Source organism: Gadus macrocephalus, chromosome 4 (assembly GCF_031168955.1).
Source record: "Gadus macrocephalus chromosome 4, ASM3116895v1".
NCBI classification, from domain to species: Eukaryota; Metazoa; Chordata; class Actinopteri; order Gadiformes; family Gadidae; genus Gadus; species Gadus macrocephalus.
Window position 1 is genome coordinate 27,346,867 of NC_082385.1, and position 22,465 is coordinate 27,369,331.

Below are 22,465 nucleotides of genomic sequence, written 5' to 3' on the forward strand. Positions count from 1 at the left end.
GGAGCCTGTTTCTGATCCTTTACGGGTTGTGCCAGATTCCGCTGGCACAAGCACAGACCCCGAGGAAGGATGAAACCACGGGGACAACACAAACCTGGAAGGGCCAGGAATTAGGGGGTGGTAGGCCTACTGAAGAAAGCCAGAGAGGAACACAGGATAATCCGGCCCAAAATCATTCAGGACTGGTTGACAACAAAGGGAAAATAGTCTTGCATGCTCAGATACCACCGCAAGATCAAGACAATGAATTTGTGTTTACTGTTATGTTGGATAACCAACCGTTATGTGCATTAACCTTCCGCCAGAATCATGAACATGTGCATAGGGAAGATCGGTGTGAATTACATCTCCAATTTAATTCAATGAAATGGTGTCTGGCATAGAGGAGTCGGGTGACTGGGGGAGGATGCTCTATGGGGAGATAGATTGGAGTGACACTAGAAAGGAGACCGGAATGTGAGAATCGGACATCAGAAGGAGGTCCTATTCTCTTAACTGGTGACCTCTTCATGTGAACCACAACCATTTCAGACTGTGTGAACAAATGAACACAGGCTACTACGGTGCCCAAACCCCCCACGTTATATAGTATACCGGTACATGACAATAATCAGAACTATCCCAATCCATGCAAGCTTGTTGACAGTTTTCAGTTTTTAATTTCTTTTAGTTTTTAATTTCTATTATTTACTTATTTTTTGAAATGTCATTTTTTGAGTTTCATATTTTTATGTCATATATTTTGAAATGCTTATTTTCAATGCATGCTGAAAATACTGTGTTATGTGTGAATTCTAGTTAGACATGTTAAACATTTGATAGATCTTTTTTGCCTTAAACCAGGTTGAGACTCCTGAACATGTTTAAAGGTTTTTAACGATGATCAAATGTAGTGTAGAATATGACCCAAACGACTGTTATGTTTTTGTTATGTTTTTGTTATGTTTTTTGTTATGATCTTATTAGATCATAAAGGGGAGATGTGTGGTAGAAATTAGTGAGTATATTCTATAGTAAACCATGATTATTAATAGGCTTTATATTTTAAATAGTGGAAAGCACATGACGCCTGAGTCTGGGTTCAGAGCAGATGGTAGGTGCACAGAAATGTCCTGGGAACTGCGGGGTCAAGTCATGTTGACCTCCACCTTTCAGCCATGGGTCATTTTGGCTAACAAGGCTAATCCCTGCGGACCTCAGACCGGGGCGCGGTTGATAACACGCTGAGACGAAGATTGACTAGGCGGAAACCTCATTAGGGACAAAGGGAACCTCCATTGTATTAAAGAAATTCCTGTATGTGTATAAAGTAAGGCTGGGAACGAAGTTCAAGCAGTGACTTTGCAAACCCACTCAGGCTGTTGTCGTTGTTGTTTTTCTGCACGATAAAGTCTTTTGTCAATTCTTGCTCCGGACCCCTCGATTTCTTTTGCACTCTCTCTCTTAAATTAGTCTAAGTGTTTTAAATCTCGATTAATCTACGTTAGCCGCTGACTTTCGCCATGGCCAAGGTGGCTGAGCCGTGGTCCCACCTGCCAGCAACGTCATCTGTCCTACATTTCCGAGTTCACCACGGATTTACAGCACGTTGCCGGTAAGGACAACCAGGTGGAGGACTGCCTGTTACGGGCTGTAGTAGGAGCAGTCCATCTTGGCTTGGATTACAACCGCATTGCAGCGAACCAGACCACAGACCCAGACGTGCAACTCCTGAGGACCTCGACTACAGGGCTGAAAACAGAGGATGTGGTTTTTAGCGATGCCGGCACCACGCTCCTGTGTGACATCTCCACAGGCAGTCCTCACCCAATCATTCCCACGGGATGGAGACGACAAGTTTTTGATGCCATCCATGGTCTCTCCCACCCAGGTTCAAAAGCGTCACAGAGATTGCTGGCCTCTAAGTTTGTTTGGCACGGCCTCAAGAAGGACGTTAGGTACTGGGCTAACACCTGTCTTGAGTGCCAGCGGGCGAAAGTGCACCGCCACACTAAAGCCCCGTTGGAGTTGTTCCTAGTGCCAGAGAGACGGTTTGACCATGTAAACGTGGATCTGGTCGGCCCTCTGCCCTCCTCTCACGGTTTCACCAACCTGTTGACCATGGTTGACAGGACCACCCGTTGGCCTGAGGCTGTGCCACTGACGTCGCTAACATTGGTCGAAATGACACGGGCATTTATCAGGCCCTGGGTTGCCCGTTTCGGCACTCCTTCCGACATATCCTCTGACCGGGGTGCGCAGTTTATGTCTGAGCTGTGGAGCGCTGTCGCACAGAGCCTCGGAGTGAAATTCCACCACACTACCACATATCACCCACAGGCTAACGGACTCTGTGAGCGATTTCATAGGTCGATGAAGGCTGCTCTTCGTGCCAGCCTCAAAGACAACAACTGGGTCGACAAGCTCCCGTGGGTACTGCTTGGCATCAGGACTGCACCAAAGGAAGACCTACAGTCCTCCTCCGCAGAGCTTGTTTATGGCCAGCCGCTGCGGGTTCCAGGGGATTTAGTCCCTGGCACCACCATTCCTTGGTCTGCCACTCTCCACTCTGCGTGTAATCTTTAATTTATTGCAATTTTTTGTTTTTTTCTTGGTCCGTGTTTCTCGTGAAGCTCAAATGGTCGACCAACTTCACCACACTTTTAAAATAACATAACACATAAAATGAAGACAGAAATCTCCTTCCTCCTCCCTCGCTGTGGTGGTGGGAACAACTAAAGTGCCACGTGGAGCCGTGTGGTTTTCTTCGGTAGTGCCGGGGAACCCTGAGGTGCAACCCCCCTTTACCGTAGAGTCTACACAACCGCAGATATTCACCGCCTTATACCGGTGAACGACCACGTGACTGCACGTTTCAAAACTGCACCTGCTCTACGTAGCCCACGTAAGGTAATTAAGGACGTCATTATTCAAATAGTGGCACCTGGCTGTTGTTTATACCTTAATCATGCGATGAAATGCAAAATAAAAAGCAAATCATTTCTCACAATATTTAATGAATAGATCAATTAGATGTACTGCAAAATAGGGTTTACGATATACTATGAAAATATGTTTAAGGCTACATTGTGTCAGGAACAAGTCGACAGAGTGAATGTCCACCGTTTGAAGGACTACTGCTCCCCCTGACGGTAGAAGTAGCATTACCTATCAGCCCAGCGATAACAATATCCAATATTGCTGACCTAAAATGTGATAAAATACAGACAACTGAAATAATAAAGACATTCCTTCAACATTTTTTTGAATATATTTAACAAATGATGATGGGGACAAAATCAGGAATTTCAGAGTTGAGCTGGAGAAAACAAAGTCGCGGTGCTCACACCCACAAGTAGTCACTTGGAGCTTTGTGTAAGTGTGTTACACAGGTTGGGGTGTTGGCATGGTTAAGATTAAAAGTCAATGACTGGCTCACCAGCTATAAAACTGTGCAATTATTGTGGGATTTCAATCCGTCCTCTAATCCCATCAATTGTAAAAGGGTTTTTAAGGCCAAAACATTTTTTCTCACAGAAAATTGACCTAATCTACTGAATACACATTGTACTGAGATTGTACCTATTCCACTGAATGCATAATGAGAACGTACCTATTCTACTGAACACATATTGTACTGAGGATGTAACTCTTCCACAGGAATGGTGCCCATTCAACTTTCGGTATCTTTTATTTAAATTTGAGTAGTGTACAAACAGTGTATTGTGTTGTCAACAATTATTCAAAAGAATAAACAAATATAAGTATTTGCTTTCAAAAACGATTGATAATGTGATCAAAATAAACGTTTCACATTTTCAGCTAACCTAATCCTACATCATTAAATAAAAAAAATAACCATGAAAATCCTTCAGAAAAAATGATATTGAACATTACAGTGTAACCAGTTATAATGGGTTATATATTTTATAGTACACAGTGTTAGTTGCTTAATAATTTTTTTCTCTTTTTAAATGACAGTGCGATATGCATGCAGTTCTCTTTAGATCTCCCATGGTAGAGATTCTAATTCAGGAAACAACATTAGTTGTTTTGGTTGTTTAATTATTTTATTATCAGGGGTTGAGTTTATCAACAAACACCCCCACCTTCTGGAGCTGAGCTCTCAGAGGGAGACGGACATCAGGGTCATCACCAAAAACCAACCTATCCTTTTTGAAGTAAAGAGTCCAGTAACCCATTTTAGCGGTCACTATGAAACAACATTTTCTGACGATGGACTCTCTGGCCGCTCCTAGGTTAAAGCTCCTAGGTTAAAGACAAACCATTCAGTCTTGTCTTTAACCTGGACCTCAAAGCAAAATCTCCCTGAGGAGAAGCTCTGCCTCGTGAGAATACATAGACCACGTGTAAATCTCTTAAGTTTGTCCTGGGATCTCCTCAAGGTCCCTATGTATGACTGAGGACGGACCTCCACCGCCGTCCAGTCCCTGGTGGATGGAGGATTCTTCAGGGATCTGAAGGCCTGGAGGAAGTGGAGGTGTTCTTTGGTGTGTGAGAGTGGCTTCACCAGTAAGCTTCTATTGGTCAGATCTTTTATTTCCTGCTCCAGCTCTTTGATGAGGACTTCAGCTTGTTTCTCTGTGGAATTGAGTTTCTCTTTAACCCCTGAATCATTCGTATTCTGTTTTGGATCATCTGCTGAACTTCAGCCCCTATCTCCCCCAGCTGGGCCATCTTCACTTCATATTCCTCCAGTGGTACAACAGGATGTAACTTGTGGTCTGTCTCTGTGCAGAACTGACACACACACACACACCGGTTCAGCCTGGAAGAAAGGCTCCAGAAGTCAGTCGTGTTTCTTACACATCCTGTCTTCCAGACGGTCCATAGGCTCGACCAGCCGATGTCTCCTCAGGCGTGCAACTCTCTTATGTGGTTCCAGTTGCCAGTTGGGTTTGGTGAAACACACTAGGCAGTAAGAGGTGAAACACACTAGGCAGGACTTAACCACCTTCAGCTGGGTCCCAGTACAGACGTCACAGGGAACTTCTCCTGGTTAAACTCAAGAATGCTTTTTAACTCGTACAGATGTTCTAAACTGAGCGGACAGCTCTGATAAGAGGATATTGACACGTAAATCAGCTCTTGTGTGAAAAAGCTTGTTGCCAACAGGATATTTGTACTTGACTTGTTCATCCCAGAAATTAGAGATACAGGTTCTGCAGAAGTTGTGTCCACATGCGGTTGTAACTGGACTGCTGAACACATCCAGACAGATAGAACATGAAAAGTTATCCTCAGACCTGGAAGTGTTAGCAGAGGCCGTTGCAACCTTGTCTCCCAGGAATACGTGAAATGACCATGGACGCTTAACTCAAAATCCGTGGAATCCTCACGGAAACACGCCAATTTCCGTTACATGGCCTAGGATTTGGTTCCAATGCAAGTCCATGAGACTCATATACCGTGGCCAACTTGGTCTCACAGGAATCCGTGATATGAACACGGACACTTAATTCAAAATCCGTGGAATTCTCACTGAAACAAACCAATTTCCGTGATATGGTCACGGATTTTGCTCATATTCACTCATATTCCGTTGCACACACACAAATCACCGTCTCAACGACCTAGTCGACCAGGGGCGCTTAACCCAAAATCCGTGGTGGCCTCACGGAATCACCTAAATTGTCCGTGATATGCCCACGGAATTTGCTACAATGCAAGTTAATGACTCATATGTGGCATCACACAGATCCCCGTCTCAACGACGATATATATATATATATAGATATATATGGCACTATATCCCTATTCTCGCCCATTCACCCATCTTGAATTTAATAGACGTTGCTTCGATGAGGTCTGGTGGTCTCCGTATATATAGTAAATAAATTAATAAATATATATAAATACTATATGTATAGATAAATACATACTTATTTATTTATTCATTTATTTATTTATTCATTTCTTTATTTTATACGGAGACCATCGAAGAAACGAATGTGGTCTATTCGATTTAAGATGGGTGGGCGAGAGTAGGCATATTGCGCCATACTGTCAATATGAATTTCATTCATAGAATTTCCGAAAGGATGGTCAACGGTCAGATACAGATCTCGTTATAACAATAACTTATGTTGATGTAACGAGAAATGGATGTCATGATAACGCGAAGAAAACAAATGCTACATGGTTATAATAATTTAAATATAATTAACTTATAAATCGTATAACGAGACAACGAGACGATCTAGTTGTGGGCCAGAAGAGGCTGCATTTTAACCGAACTCGGGCTATAACCTTATACATATAATAGTCTAACTCTATATATATGTCAAATGTATGATATGCTGTAGGCCTACCTATAGGCTAGTTTTTTATATTATAAATATTTAAATATTGTCTGGTTATACCTGAACCACATTCCCCATAGAAAAAGTACACCGTGTTAGTTGGTGTTACAACCCTCTTCGTTGATTGGATTGGTGGAAGTGGATTGTAAATGTTCAGATACAGATCTTGTTATAACAATAATAGCTACATGGTCTACTTACAATATTATAACAAAATAATTGTAAACATAATATATCTTTGAATATTTAATGAATTCAATATTAAACCAATGCATTTCAATCTGGAGATTATTTTCAATTTCAGAAGGGGGGGCGGGCTGCGCAGGATTCGTCAAAACTACAATCCTATGGTGGTTGAAACCTGAGGCCTGTTTCAGGTAGCTGGTTTAACATACTCTGAGTTTAATCCTGCGCTCTGAGTTGGTTGACTCAGAGTTCAGGGTTGAAAAGAAACTCAGTGTTTTCGGTTTCAGAACAGGTGATCAGCGTTGGGTTAATCAACTCTGAGTATGTTCACTCTGGGTTGAGGGCGTGCCTGTTGACTCTAAAGAGCCATCATCAATGGATCTCTGATAACATGATCAAACATGGACCAAAAGCGTAGATCCACTTACTTTCTCCCACGGAATTGGAAATTCTAATGAACGCGTATGCCGAGCAGTTACCCAGAGAGAGCTTGGCCTGAAATAGCTGAACAAGTCAATGCGTGAGTAAAATAAATTAGTAAAATAAAAAAAAATAAGAGGAAAGTTTAATATCTTCCACTTATTCAATATGTAAATGGTGTGTGTATGTGTGTGTGTGTGTGTGTGTGTCAATTTACGCAACCCCGAGTTGCCCCAAGAGGACTTGGCAGCAAATGAAGATGAAGTACAAAAATATAGTTCAAACAGGTAAACTAATGTTGAATTTAAATCAAATCAATTGTGCGGTTTTGCCTGCTGTACCTAATTTAACAGCTATATTCAACATGTGATGGGCCTATATTTAAGCAGTAAATGTAAGTAGTACATTTCCCAGCCACCCCCAACACTGCCTATATATATATATATATATATATATATATATATATTGTCTTCAAAATAGCGCTTACTGAATATTAGGGTAACATTTTCCTCCATGTTAGCAAATCGAAAAAAAAGCAGAGGCCACCTCTGCAGCCCTCACAGAGGCTGAGGAGATGGCCCTCAGACAACAGAGTATGCGTCCTGTGGCTGAGGGCATCCCTGGGGAGAGCTCCTCTGATCCCCCCCCCCCACCCCCCAGGATAGAAGTGCCTTTATAAGAGGTTGGTTATTCAAAATAATTAAATATGTACACGCAACCCAGCATGTTGCAAATTGGATGGGGCAATATTCTGCGCTCAAGTAATAATTTCACTGTCTAATCATCTTCTTCCATGGCGTCATCGCCCTACTTGAACCAGATGCCCTCACCAACCTCCATGCAATTGTAACAATTCAAAATATGCAAAAGGATGCTTTGGAGATCCAAATTTTGGAACACAAGTTAAAGGTGAGTGAGGTGCAAACTGGGATACTGTTCCCTGCTCTAAAAACATACCCGATATGAATGACTTTTTGTGCTTTCAGGAAATAAAGAAATCCTCATAAAAAGTAGATTGTATTTATTAGAACACGGGCTGTGGTGGGAAAAGTTATTTTGTTGAACAGTTTACTCAAAGGGTTTTACTTCAGTGAACAATGCAGACGATTATGCGGAGCATGTGCATGTAGAGAAGAACAGCATCTGGTTAAAAGCAGTACCAGGGTCTTTTCTGCCTTGCATTCTTAAAATTAGTTTCTTGACTTGCAGCAGTAATAGGTCCGTGGTTAGTCAGCTACTCTGATCATGGGAAAGCCACAACGTTAAAGTGAATGTAGTACAGAGCGGGCGGGAAGCACGGGGCGGATCATTCTGCATATGTGTTAATTGCGTAAAAAAAAACAACTTAAACTTAAAGCATGCCCCCGGTGCGTTTGACAGTTAACATGGGGACTGAGAAGGTGGACTAAATAAATGATAGATTGCGCTAAAAAACGATAGCGCTCGTGAAGAAAATTATCAGGAAAAGAAAGTATATCCAACCGGGTTCTTAATAATTGTTCCTCACGGAGATTCCTTCTGAGGATCGCAGCCTCTACATCCACAGGCTCTCGTAGAAAAGGACATGCCATTTCTAACACTTCCTTCTGTCGGAGAGCTGCCTTCAGCCTATAGACAACAAACTCAGAGTAGGTCTAACCACCTCCCGAGCAGGTTAGGTCCACGGCGTATGTTGCCGCAGCAACTAACTCTCGGTTGCGCTGAACCTGCTACCTGAAACGGAAAACCCAGAGTTTCCACTAACTCGGAGCGAACAAACTCGGGGTTGCCTCAAAACCAGCTACCTGAAACAGGCCTCTGGTCTCACAGGAATCCGTGAAATGACCAGGGACGTTTAACTCAAAATCTGTGGAAACCTCACGGAAACACACCAATTTCTGTGATATGGCCACGGATTTTGCTCCAATGCAAGTTAATGAACTCATATGCCGTGGCACACACACAGATCCCCGTCTCAACAACCGAGTCGACCACAGGTGCTTAACTCAAAATCCGGGATGGCCTCACGGAATAATTTAAATTGTCCGTGATATGCCAACGGAATTTGCTCCAATGAAAGTTAATGACACTCATATTCCGTGGCACACACACAGATCCCCGTTTCAACGACCGAGTCAACCTGGTCAACCGAGACCCATGATTTTCAAAGAGTAATCCCAAGATACACCCTGGTTGAAGGTCTAATGGACAGAGATTCTATCTCTTGTCAACTAATTAATTAATTTCTAGCAACGGCTTGTTGCCAATGCGTTTCAATGGAGCAGTTGATGATGTTGTGTGAGCCTTTCCTGTAGGGATGGAGCCCCCAAGTTGATAATAGTATGCGTCCTTTGAGACCCTCTTTGATATAAAAGAGATCCCAGGTCTATAGGTCAATTACGTTGCAATTAAACAATTTGTGATGCATGGACAACAAACAACAGAAAAGTTTCAGAACATTTCTTTTTAATTATTTTAAATAACTTATATACATCCATAAACAACCTCCATACATAAATTAAAGATGCTCAAGAATATTTAACATGAAATTAACTATTAATAAATAAGCAAAAAGGATCAAGTCTAATAAATTGCACACACAGAAATGCTACAAAGAATGTATTGTATCTGGCATTTCTATTACCCAAATGGACTTAAATTCACAAGCTTGTGGACAGTAATTGTTTCAAATAACCCTGCCTCATTAAATCAATGAGTTTGGTGTGGAAGGGGGCGGTTGATGGCAACCACGCAACCTGGTATCACAGGAATCCGTGAAATTTCCATGGACGCTTAACTCACAATCCGTGGTGCCCTCACGGAATCACCGAAATTGTCTGTGAAATTGTTGATTGAAATGGGGATCTGTGTTTGACATGAAATATGAGTGTCATTAACTTCATTGGAGCAAATTCTGTTGGCATATCATCTGAGCAAAAGTTAAATCCTACTCTAAAGTACCAATCAGTGGGAAGGAATAGACAATAGGAATAGCAACGATTGGGGAACTGAAATAAAACAACCTTTCAGATTGACATGTATTTTGTTTATTTAAAAAAACAGTGAAGGTCAAACAAAGCCCACGATTTTAAATGAAATACATCAGATTTTCATTGAGATTAATAAGCATATATATATATTAGTGCTGTCAAGCGATTAAAATGTTGAATCGCGATTAAACGCATTAACATCATAGTTAACTCAGGATTAAACGCGATTAATCGCACATTTTTTTCTATGCTAAATATCCCTTGATTTCTTTGTCCCATTAATTTCTCATTTTAATGCTCTTATCAACATGGTGAAATTTATCGGCTTGTCTTGTGCAAATGTTTTTTTATTGATAACAACATATACTGATCAAAACAGGACGATACAAAAAAAAAGCCTATAGTGCAATTAAACTATGAAAATCCAAACATACTGCCTTGAACATAGCAGTCAGGCTACTGCTTCTTTGTTGTGAGCCAAAGAAAAAAAAAAAAGGAAAGAAAAAAGGTGTTTTGCGTTAACGCCGTTAAAAACGCATTTAACTGACAGCACTAAGAGAGAGAGAGAGAGACTCTGATTTTATCTAAATTAAATTATTTACAGGATTTTAACAAGAAATAAAAATCATGTCATCACCATGAATAGGCAGAGAGCATCCCTGCTATCAGGTTACAATGCTACAATGCTTTTTGTGGATACATTTATATATTTTTTTGAGGAATACACATTATTTTTCAAACCTATTTTCTGTCTGCTTCTTGAATGGTTATTCACGGCCATAAGAATTAGCTAGAATGCAGATTTCCTTTTCACTTTTATCTTCACCTTCATCCTCATCATCCAGTTCTTCAACCTGTAGATCTCAGAGAAGACCCCTTTTCCCTCAACGCCCATCTGGCTTTTTACTTTTTTTCTTTGTTTCCAAAATAGTCTACAATTATCACTCCACCCATGTTTTGGACTGTACAGTGCTTCGGTGTGATTTGATCAACTCTGTCATTGTGACCAAATAGAAATGCTGCCTCGCGATCGCTGGCTGGCCACAAATACCCTCCATAGAGCCACACAACATGACTATAGATTTTTACCACACAAATTATACAACAGTCCCTCACTCTGTAGAGACCATCCTGCCATGCACTAAATGAGGGAGGGAGGGAGAGAGAGAGACTATAACTGACACAACGACACTTTGGAACGAGAATCACATAACAGAAACCCAGGGTAGAGGTCGTGAGTGAATGTGGAATGGAAGGTGTGGATGTGTGTCCGTTTTGCTGAGGACCCTCCTACATCTGGGGACACACCGTAGAAGGACAGAATGCCAGCAGATTGGTGCAGATACACCCCTATCCTGTTAAAGTGATAGGGGGGGGGAGGCAATACTGTTTCACTACCGTTGTACCAGGCAGAGCAATTATCTTCCCCAAAACAATCATCATAACCATCATCACAATGAAGACACCACGAATGTATATTCCATCCAAGCTGACTGTCAGCGTACATTCCTCTCCTATGCATTCGTCTGTATGTCACTCCTATAGCCACCACTCCTTCCCACTCTACCTCCCAGTAACAGCGGCCAGTCAGTCCCTCTCTACACAACACCTGTCTATGGTAGTCAAATCTTTGTGGGTGGTCAGGATACCTCTGTGTTATTCCCAGCTGCATCACCCTTCTGTTGTCCTTAGACAGAGAGAGATGTCTGTGGGCTGTGTTCGGGTCCAGTGTGAGTTCACAAGCATCTGACGGGAAAACAAGACATGATTAGGCCGATTAACCAGACAGAAATGCCCTGATGAGGTAGTCATTTACATAATTCCGAAGCAATGTGTATTAATATTATCATAAACAGCATTCCACTAAGAGTAATAATAGTTATTTTATATCCATTATAACCCTATTGTATATTTGAATTGATGATTATGTCTGATATAATAATGATAGTAATGAATAATATTAACTTTTATAATCATAAAATATGAATCCAGACCCATTCCTAATAATTATTAGCCAACATTATACAAACGTTATAGCATAACGTAAAAGGCATAATAACAATAATCATTGAAAGCAAATAGTTCAAAAAGAATACACACAGAATATATGTATCACTCATTATTTCTTACTATTTTTAATGATGATGGTACCCAGATTTTTATCAAATTGTGTGTAACAATAAAATCTAATCATTTTAACCATTGTTAATAATTAATAAAATAAAAATAATATATATTGGATTTTAAACTTACACCTCTTAACACCTGGTTTCAGGTCAGGCAGCTTCTTCAACTTCATGTTGTCTGGGAGTTTCTTCATTACACCTCCATGATTTACTGATTTCCCATCCTTAGAGAGGAGGAGCTTGGGATGAGCGGTATCAGGATCCTGAGTCACACGCTTCTTCATCTCCATGTTCAGTGTCTTCTCCAACTGATCCAGGGATCTCCTCAAGGTCCCTACGTATGACGGAGGACGGACCTCCACCGTCTTCCAGGCCCTGGTGGTTGGAGGATCCTTCAGGGATCTGAAGGCCTGGAGGAAGTGGAGATGGTCTTTAGTGTCTGAGAGCTGCTTCACCTCTGAGCTTCTATTGGTCAGATCTGCTATTTCCTGCTCCAGCTCTTTGATGAGGTCTTCAGCTTGTTTCTCTGTGGATTTCAGGTTCTCATTAACCGTTTGGTTGAAATCATCCCGGCACTTTTCAACACAGCCTATCAGAGCAGTGAAGACCTGCCCACCATCGGCTATCTCTCTGTCCGCGTCTTTCTTGCTCATGTCTACTGTGTCTTTGATCTTCTTTATCTTTAGTTTTCTCTCCTGGATCATCTGCGGAACTTCAGCCTCTATCTTCCCCAGCTGGACTGTCTTCACTTCATATTCCTCCTTTAGAGGTACAACAGGGTGGGACCTGTGGTCACCCTCTGTGCAGAACTGACACACACACTCCTGTTCAGTCTTGCAGAAGAGCTCCAGTAATTGATTGTGTTTCTTACACATCCTGTCTTCCAGACGGTCCATAGGCTGGACCAGCCGATGTTTCTTCAGGCCTGCTACTCTCTGATGTGGCTCCAGGTGGGTTTGGCAGTAAGAGGTGAAACACACTATGCAGGACTTTAAGGCCTTCAGCTGGGTCCCAGTACAGAGGTCACACGGAACTTCTCCTGGTTCAACACAAGGCTGCTCTTTTACTCGTACACCAAACCGATCAACCATCTCTACTAAGAGAATATTCACCCGTAGATCAGGTCTAGTACGAAAAAGCTCGTTGCAAACAGGACATTTGTACCGGACTTTTTCATCCCAGAACTTTGTAATACAGGTTCTGCAGAAGTTGTGTCCACATGGTGTGGTAACTGGACTGTTGAACACATCCAGACAGATGGGACATGAAAAGTTCTCCTCAGACCAGGAAGTGTTAGCATAGGCCATTCCTAGACACAGACGACAAGGTATAAGCATTGAGGAATTGGATTACTTTTAGTTCCGTAATGAAGAGAGAGGTTTTAACTTTTCTAAAAATTGTTTTACTCACCTTCTCGTAGCTTCTTAATTTGTTCCAAAATGCAATTTATTTGTCTCCTGAAAGAGAGAACTGCTTCTACATCGGGTAGCTGTAGTGTATATTCTACCCTAAGTTTTGTTTCCTTAACAAGACGTCCTCTCCTCTGCTCTCCTCCCCTAACACCTGACTCCTCCCCTAACACCTGACTCCGCCCCAACGGACACACAGTTCACTAACAACTGGCGCCTTTGTGCGCATTCATGAACTGTTTGCTACTTCAAATTTGCTGTTTGTTCACAGAGAGCCTGAGAAAACAAGAAATGTTTGTGTTAGTGATGATTCATGACTAACTAGCAAATACAGTTGACTTGATGTAGCCTGAGGCTGGTATATTCTCAGAAGTCTTTATAAAAAACACCCTCTCCCTGTTTGCCCAGGTTATATTTCCTGTTATGGTTTATGATTTAATATTGCGTTAACGACGGTGGTTGTATAAGGCTTATCTCCTAGACTTTAACCTCATAAAACATAATGAACCCGAGTCATTTGACTAGAGCAGACAAACTTGACCGACGGCCCTATCAGAGACGACAAACATTCGTAACCATGCAGCAGTTAACTCTAGTACCCGTTACTGAAGTTATCGTACTTTTACCACACACTTCTAGCAACCAATATAATCTACTACCACTACACTGTGTAGCTAACATCCACCTAGAAATGCCTCATGATTCTGGCTAACAATAGCCTTAAGCAGTGGCGGCTCCTGAAATTTTTTTCAGGTGGTGCAATTTCCCCCCGTTATGTCCATAAGTACCATAAAAGTCCATAGGACTGAGGTATATTTGTCTAGGTAGCAAGACCATTTCCCTAACTTGTTAGTGCATATAAATTCAGGTATCAGATATCAATTAAGCAGGCTGACAGTTTACCAAAAGACCAAAGGAGAGACTCAGGCCCCGTTCACACAAAGCCGATTTCATGGCGAAACCGCAAAGGTCTTGTACGGTTCGGCCTTCCGTACACACGAAGCCGGCGAATCCACTGACCGAAACCGCAAACTTCTGAAACCACCCTCGGAGGTGGTTTCAAATCTACCCGGTTTCGTTTTGGATTCGTGTGTACGCCTGAATCCGACTGAAACCGCAAACCATGACGTCATCGCCCCACCCCTCGACCTCCTAGCCAATGGCTCTTAAGCCCGCGGAGTCTCAGAAATCACATGCGAGCATGCGCATAAGGGCAGCCTCTTTATGCGCATGCTCGCCTCTTCTTCTTATTTCATTTCTTCTGGATTTCTGTACCAGAAGCAGCGCCCCTTATGGGCCTGGAATGTGTACTACAGCGTTTCTACAGATCTACCCGGTTTCGCTTGGCTTCGTCTTTACGGAGATACTTCGAAACCGGATAGATCGAAACCGTAACGGTTTCGCCCATTTCGGCTTCGTGTGAACAGGGCCTCAATTGCAGAGAGGCAGACAAGGGAAGTCAAGTTCAAATGTTTTACTGAGTCAAAAAGGTGCTTGAACAAAGGCACGATGGTAGACCAGCAAGATACAAAAAGAAGGATGTCCAAAATATTTTGCCACAGTTCAAAATGCTCAGTAGGTAGCAGTAAAAAGTCACAATGGAAAAATATCAAAGAATATCCAACATCCACAAGTAAGCTTCTTCTCAAAAATAAAAAAAGGTCACAGTCTTAGCAAGGTGTAAACATTCAGAGTCCAAAAAGACAACAGAGTACAAGAGAAACATCAATGTACAAGTCAAGTGATCTGCAGGTGACAATCCCAAGACTGAGCACTGGCAAAGAAACTGAGGAGGCATTTGAAGGGAAACTAAATGAGGTACATGTGATAAGCAATTTGCTGAACAAGGTCTACTCTAAAAGAAAGCATGACTCACTAACCTCACACTGAAATATTCAAGCATGGCAATGTTATACTGCAATTGAATAAAGCAACCTTAACACTGCATTGTTTAATACAAAATACACAACAGGTGAAAAGAGCTTGATATTGTTACTGAGAGAGAGGGGGGGGAAGAGAGAGAGAGAGAGTAAGAGAGAGAGAGAGAGAGAGAGAGAGAGAGAGAGAGAGAGAGAGAGAGAGAGAGAGAGAGAGAGAGAGAGAGAGAGAGAGAGAGAGAATGAGAATGAATCACTTGTACTGGAATTTGCTGCGTCTCTTTTAATGCAGCAAAGCAGTCAATGACTCTCTCATTGAAGTCAGGCATGCTAAGGACAAGTTTCCGTTCCATTGAAAGCATGGCCAGGGTGTTAAGACGTTCCTGGCCCATGGAGTTGCGCAGGAAGGTCTTTATCCTCTTCAAAGTTGAGAAGCATCTCTCTGCTTCAGAGGTGGTCATGGGTGTGGTGATAATGATGTTCAACAGAGCAACAGTCTCTGAGAACGTGTCCTGTAGGTTGTAGGACATGAGCAGCTGGTAAAGTGCCAGTGCACCACAACATCCCTTAAACTCTGAGTTTTCGTAGATGAGGGAGAGCTCTGTGTGCAGCTTTGCTTGATCCAGCATGGGGTATGCCTTCACAGTGGCATGCAGCGCTTCGGTTGGAAATGAATGGCAGTACCTTCCAAACAGATCTCCTTGCAGTAAGCTGGCACTAACTAGGTGGTCGGTGAAGGAAAACCGCTCCTTGCAGTGAGCCAAGATGGTGTCACAGATCTCTTTAGCCATCCTCTGCTTTTCTTCCTCTCCCAACGCTGTCCTTGATCGTTTGGCAGCTGGTTCTCCCTGGACCTGCTGAAGTGAGGGGGAGCCCCTGAGAAAATACACAACATTTTTTGTTAGTTGGGCCATTTGCTGTTGTGTAGTCTACATGCTACAGGCTGTTTATCCATTTGAAACACCATTATTTCACTGTATCCTTTTAACAACATAAAACACACACAGAACTCTTTAGTTCACAACTTTTCTTTAGTTTTGCAAAGGATTTTAAGCTAGTGCAGTCATTTCAACAAACTAGACTACACCACAGAGGCTACATTTAATTAATCATTATTGGCATAATTTAATTAATCATTATTGGTACAACATAGTTATCAATATATTCTTATAATCTTACCTTATGGCCTGCACACTGCTTGTGAACCTCTGGAGGGCCCGCTGGATGAGTACTGCATCGATGTCCTTCTGCTGGAGTTGCTGGTACAGGATGTCCACATGGGGCATGATGTTGTGAAAAACGCTCAAGAAAAAAACGAAGTCTTCATCTTGCAGCATTCGGATGAACCCAGATGCCTCTCTCACTGTTGGTTGGTCAAATGATGTCTTGATGGTTTCGAAACATTCAATGAGGTCGGCTCGATTCTCACTGACAGTGTTGACGATCCTGCTGTTGAAATTCCATCTTGTAGCTGAAGCCCTCGGCAGTCTCCGGGCGACGACCTGATCGAGAATGCTGGTCCTCTTGGGAAAAAAAAAAAACGGGAAAAAAAACTCGAAATCCCACTCAGCTCAGAGAAAAAAACCTTCACTTTGCTTATGTTGGATGTGGCTTGCTGCATGATCAGGTTCAGTTGGTGTGCGTAACAATGCACATAATGTGCATTTTTGAAGTGTTCACGCACCTTTTGCTGCACACCAGCCTTCTCTCCCCTCATCACACTGGCACCATCATACGCTTGAGCGATTAGTTTCTCTCTCTCGTCGTCGGAAAACAGACTGTTCAGTCGCTCCAGGATCACATTCGCTATAGAGGTCGCCGTTGACTCGGTGAGGGGAAGAAACTCAAAAAAACTTTCATGCACTGCATACTTGCCGTCGATGTATCGGAGAACAAGAACCAGCTGAGTCTGCGTGCTGACATCGGTGGTCTCGTCAGCCTGGATGGCTACAAACTTCGCAGCCTTCACCTCCTCGACAATCCGTTCCTTCACCACACCCAGCATACACCCCAGCAGTTCGTTTTGAATCGTCTTGGATGTGCCCTTGAAGACACTTGCCGTTTTCAGGTGCTCATCAAACACCTCATCCAACTGTGCCACAAAATCGACAAGGCCCCGAAAAATACCAGGGTTGGCGGAGCCCTCGGTTTCGTCTCTGCCTCGCAAAGCTAGCTCAGAAATGCCGCAAAACTTCACACACTGGATGAGCCAATTGAGTATGTGGCGGTTCTTGCTCACCTCATCGTTGTGACGAAGCACTGCTAGCCGATACCCCTCATCCAGCTGTGTAGCAATGTTCACTCTCCCTAAAGCTGAAAACTTCAGACAGCTGTCCATGTGGTTTTTTGCCTTCTCGTGCTTTTTAACTTTGTCCGACAGATGTTGCATATCCGTTACCCCTTTTATTGTCCACGCTGTACCGTCTGCCGTGTTGTTTTCTGGGTGGAAGAGAAGGCAGGGGTAGCAAAAAAGAGCATTGGCTACATCACAGCCGGCTAGCCAGGTTTTTCTGTGGTACCAGTTATTTTTAAAAGAGCGTGTGTAGGCCTTCTCCCCTTTCGTTGACACTTGCTTGATGTTTAAATCAGGTCTAGGGGGTCCTAGCTGTTTTATCGCTTCCTTCTCCGCATTAGTACGACGACTAAAGGGCACTTCTCTCAGAGATACTACAGTATTGCACTTGACACTCACCATCTTCTTCGTAGAATGTTCATGTTCCCGCGGGTTAGCAACAGACAGATGACGTAAGCACGTTGTTTCTGCAAGCACATAAACCCTCATAGAAAATGTATTGGGAGCATGATTTTTGAAAAAAACGGACGTACCATGAATGTCAATGGGAGAGTTCTGGTGCAAATTTGGGCTTGACAGAAATCGCCCCAAATGGGCGTGGCAACACCAGGCGCGACCTTAATCTGATTGGACAATGACATATACAACCAGTTTGCATACAGCAGATTAATCACCCGCCTTAACAACTAGATCAAAAAAAAAAAAAAATACCTCTGTGTTTGGTAGTGCGTCCCACAAATCGCCCCTATGAAGGAACCGCCACTGGCCTTAAGCCTGCTGTAGGTCTTGAAGGGGTCAACTCTATAATGACCTGACACAATGTCACGTTATCAGTTCTGCATTAAGGAAGTGACTTCAGGTCCAAAAATAGATTTATGTATGCAATAAAACAAAAATATTGTCAGTTCTAATGTAGACCTAAAGATAGGCTAACTTACTAACTGAAAGAGGTTGTACTTTCTTCTTTAGGGTCTGATTTTGCTATTCCGGTACCTTTGAGGAAGAGAAAATACCTGTTGAAACAAAGAGGTCTAAAGACTTAAAGGGTTTCTTCCGTGTGAAGAAACCTAGACATGAGAAAAGGGACTGTCCCGTCAGCCAACCTGATTAGTCTGACAGGGTCAGCAATGAGCACGCTGCAGTAACTGCACATCAAGGCCTTCCTTAACATCAAATCTTCAATATTGGGATTCTGTCACAAAGCTCAGACTCTAAAGTAACTATCCTCTGAAACGATGAACTAATGTCAGTTTAACCTGGCTAGAACCGTTCTAACCATCTTTATACTTTAATTGAACCTTCACAAATGTATAACAAAATCATTAATCAAAGGATACAAAGAATAATTATCTGATTCTAATTGGTAGCTTTTTGTCATCCTGACCTTTAGTCATTGTGTTGTAGGCCCTCCAATCAGGATTGAGACATTCCTCAGGCAGCGGTGAGGATGAGCATCCGTCAGTGTCTGCAGCTACACCAGCATAACAGGATGTGTCCAGTTCTGCCCAGTCCATATGCAGTATAGCCTCACTTTAAAAGCTGCCAAAATGTGATTGTACTAGCAGTATTTCCATCGGTCCTCCCTTCAACGACAAGATGTCCCTTTTCAGACACTTTAACTGGAGGCCTTGATCCCACGTGACCTCCTCTTCTTGGTCCTCCCTCCAGTATCCCACTAAATCTGGACCTCATCGGTCGAGACTTTATTTTTTACAAGGACGTTTTTACACCCACCTCTCTCTTTGATACGGCTGTAATAGTTAGGTGTGTGAGTGTGTGTCTGCGTCTATGTGTGTTTTCTTTAAAATCTGGACCACCCAAGTTTAAGTTTTTCAATTATTTGACCAAACAAATGGAACCTGTGTTTACAAACGTAATGTACCTGCACTTTTAAAAAGTGTCCAAAGATGAATTGCATTGTCATTCATGATTCAAAAATATAAACTAATAGTAATGGAAATGATTATTATCATAAACAATAGTATCTTCCAGAAATGCCTCGTGTTCAACCTACCGAAGTTCTCCAATGTGACCCCCCTCTTCCGGGACCTCCACTGGCTCCCTGTAGTAGCTCGCATCAAATTTAAGACGATGGTACTGGCATACAAGGCAGTCGATGGAACTGCCCCTGCCTACCTCAAAGCGTTGCTAAAGCCACACACCCCAGCTCGATCCCTCCGCTCAACTACCTCAGCTGGACGTCTGGAACTGCCATCGCTAAGAGCTAACAAAGGCCGTTCAGCTAAGTCACAACTTTTCTCGGTTTTGGGACCTCAGTGGTGGAACGAGCTACCTGCCGCCCTCAGGACCGCAGAGACGCTCGCTATCTTCCGAAAAAGACTCAAGACTCACCTGTTCGGAGTCCACCTCGACTCTGCATAGCCACCTTCCCACTTCTGACCCCCATTGTACACTGTATTGTATTGTATTGTATTGTAGTACATAACTGTGTAGCAACTGCAGTAGCTGCTATCATGGCTGTAACACAGGGAATTGATTCACCTAGCGATAGTGGTACTTGCACTTGGTTCTATGAACATCCTTTCTGTACCGACAGCGATATATTGATGCACTCCTTATGACAAATGTACTTATTAAGTCGTACATTTATCCAAAGTCGCTTTGGATAAAAGTCTGCTAAATACCCTAAATGTAAATGTAAATGTTATAACTGCATCTATTTACAATATTATAGCAATAACCCCCCAAAAAAATAACCGGAGAAAACACACATTTATAAAATATAGTATAATTTCCATGGGCTATATTTTATAATAGTAAGGTTATTTTCTTAATGAATTCATCCTTGTTAAATGACAGCAGTGCAACATTTATGTAGTTCTATCAGATCTCACATAAAAATTGCCATTCAGAAAACAACATTAATTGTTTTGTTTGTTTGATTATTTTATTATTAAACAAAGGTCCAAGTCTGTTTGATTGACTGGTGAGATGATCAAGGGGCAGGGTTTATGCCTCAATAATTATAGAAACATGGAGAGAGGAATGTATAGAGAGGCTCATTAAAGTTGCAGCCAGTAGCAGAGTTGATATGAACCCTGGCTTCCACATCATAGAAGGAGACCAGACCCTCATCATAATCAACAAACACCCCCACCTTCTGGAGCTCAGCTCGCAGAGGGAGACGGACAGCAAGGTCATCATTAAATACCAACACATCCTTGTAGCAGTTAAGAAACCAGTAACCCATCTCAGGGGTCCACGTGGTCCGACCTATCCTGTTGATGGACTCTCTGGCCACTCCTAAACGCCATACAGTCTTGTCTTTAACCTGGACCTCAAAGCAAAATCTCCCTGAGGAGAGGCTTTGCCTCTTGACGACAAATATAACAGGTGTAAATCTCTCCTGGTTGTCTGGGAGTTCCTTCTCTACACCTCCATCATGTACATGTTTCACACCCTCAGACAGGATGAGGTGGGGAAGAGCTGTATCAGGATCCAGAGTCACATCTACTTCATACTGCTGGACCGTCTTCAGTTCAGTGCAGCTTCTTCGTCTCCATGTTCTGTGTTTCCTCCAGCTTATCCAGGCATCTCCTCAAGGTCCCTATGTATGACGGAGGACAAACCTCCACCGTTTTCCAGTCCCTGGTGTGTGGAGGATCCTTCAGGGATCTGAAGGTCTGGAGGAAGTGAAGGTGGTCTTTGGTGTGTGAGAGCAGGTTCACCTCTGAGCTTATATTAGTAACATCTTCTATTTCCTGCTCCAGCTCTGTGATGAGTTCTTCACCTTGTTGCTCTGTGGATTTCACTTTCTCTGTAACCATTTGGTTAAGATCATCCTGGCACTTTTCAATGCAGCACATCAGAGCGGTGAGGACCTGCATACCATCGGCTATCGCTCTGTCTGCATCTGCTTTGCTATGATTAACTGTGTCTTTAATCTCCTGAATGTTTTTTTTTCGCTCCTGGATCATCTGCAGAACTTAAATCTCTATCTTCCCCAGCTGGGCCATCTTCACTTCATATTCCTCCTTTAGTGGTACAGCAGGATGGGACTTGTGGTATGTCTCTGTGCAAAACTGACAACTACACACACCTGTTCAGTCTGGCAGAAGAGCTCCATAAGTCGTGTTTCTTACACATCCTGTCTTCCAGACGGTCCATAGGCTCGACCAGCCGATGTCTCCACAGGCGTGCGACTCTCTGATGTGGCTCCAGGTGGGTTCGGCAGTAAGAGGTGAAACACTCAAGGCAGGACTTAACCGCCTTCAGCTGGGTCCCAGGACAGACATCAAAGGGAACTTCTCCTTGTTCAACACAAGGCTGCTTTTTAACTCGTACGGTTGTTCTAAACTGAGCGGCCAGCTCTGATAAGAGGATATTGACACGTAAATCTAGTGTGAAAAATCTTGTTGCCAACAGGACAGAGATACAGGTTCTGCAGAAGTTGAGTCCACATACGTTGGTAACTGGACTGCTGAACACATCCAGACAGATGGAACATGAAAAGTTCTCAGACCAGGGGCCGTATTCACAAAGCATTTTATCTTACCGCTAGGAGTGCTCTTAGCTCGCGCTAAAACATTTTACGTAGGAGTTTTTTCTTAAAAGTTATTCACAAAGCCGCTGAGACCTACTCTTACTAAGGATAAATCACAAAGAGTGAACTAAGAGTGACGCGCCGTTGCTATGGATTACGTCAATTCTCGTGCACGAGTTTAGAAGCTGTCAGTTCGGTGATTGGTTGTTCAGACGAGCCCACTGAATCACCGAAAAACAAGGAAATAGCCTAGGCTAGAAATGAATTCCTATTGAGTAGTTATAGTGCAGTTTGCAGAATACACGCATGATGACAATTTTGTGCAGACCACGATAATGACGTTGTAGCCTGCAGGTTCAATAGAGAGAGAGAAAGCAAA

The 22,465-nt window shown here is 42.7% G+C and overlaps 2 protein-coding genes and 1 pseudogene across 4 annotated transcripts; all 3 read right to left on the reverse strand.

The window, feature by feature from the left end:
* Positions 1 to 10,469: 10,469 nt before the first annotated feature.
* Positions 10,470 to 19,473, reverse strand: LOC132455204 (tripartite motif-containing protein 16-like). 3 transcript variants are annotated; one of them, XM_060049012.1, is made up of 3 exons: positions 18,521 to 19,473; positions 12,131 to 13,688; positions 10,470 to 11,623 (listed from the first exon to the last, which is right to left on the reverse strand). In XM_060049012.1, exons 2-3 carry the CDS (start codon positions 13,338 to 13,340, stop codon positions 11,049 to 11,051), a joined length of 1,785 nt encoding a protein of 594 aa, XP_059904995.1. In that variant the 5' UTR covers positions 13,341 to 13,688; positions 18,521 to 19,473; the 3' UTR covers positions 10,470 to 11,048. The 3 variants fall into 3 exon arrangements, with proteins under 3 accessions (XP_059904995.1, XP_059904996.1, XP_059904997.1); XM_060049013.1 differs by lacking the exon at positions 18,521 to 19,473 and having other exon boundaries at positions 12,131 to 13,312; positions 13,414 to 14,132; XM_060049014.1 differs by lacking the exon at positions 18,521 to 19,473 and having other exon boundaries at positions 10,470 to 11,232; positions 11,527 to 11,623; positions 12,131 to 14,132.
* Positions 15,349 to 17,678, reverse strand: LOC132455475 (uncharacterized). Its single transcript, XM_060049338.1, has 4 exons — positions 16,974 to 17,678; positions 16,469 to 16,812; positions 15,553 to 16,165; positions 15,349 to 15,354 (listed from the first exon to the last, which is right to left on the reverse strand). Exons 1-4 carry the CDS (start codon positions 17,676 to 17,678, stop codon positions 15,349 to 15,351), a joined length of 1,668 nt encoding a protein of 555 aa, XP_059905321.1.
* A 775-nt stretch (positions 19,474 to 20,248) lies between the features above and the next one.
* LOC132456479 (zinc finger protein RFP-like) lies at positions 20,249 to 22,043 on the reverse strand (annotated as a pseudogene).
* Between the last annotated feature and the right edge of the window lie 422 nt (positions 22,044 to 22,465).

Bases quoted from the DNA above. Each gene is read 5' to 3' on its own strand.
- LOC132455204 (XM_060049012.1), bottom strand. From the start codon at position 13,340: ATGCTTATACCTTGTCGTCTGTGTCTAGGAATGGCCTATGCTAACACT. The intron at 11,624-12,130 runs GTAAGTTTAAAA...TTTTCCCGTCAG, and splicing joins GAAACCAGGTGTTAAGAGGT to ATGCTTGTGAACTCACACTG.
- LOC132455475 (XM_060049338.1), bottom strand. From the start codon at position 17,678: ATGCAACATCTGTCGGACAAAGTTAAAAAGCACGAGAAGGCAAAAAAC. The intron at 16,813-16,973 runs GTGCGTGAACAC...TTTTTTCCCAAG, and splicing joins AGGCTGGTGTGCAGCAAAAG to AGGACCAGCATTCTCGATCA. The intron at 16,166-16,468 runs GTAAGATTATAA...GTATTTTCTCAG, and splicing joins AGCAGTGTGCAGGCCATAAG to GGGCTCCCCCTCACTTCAGC.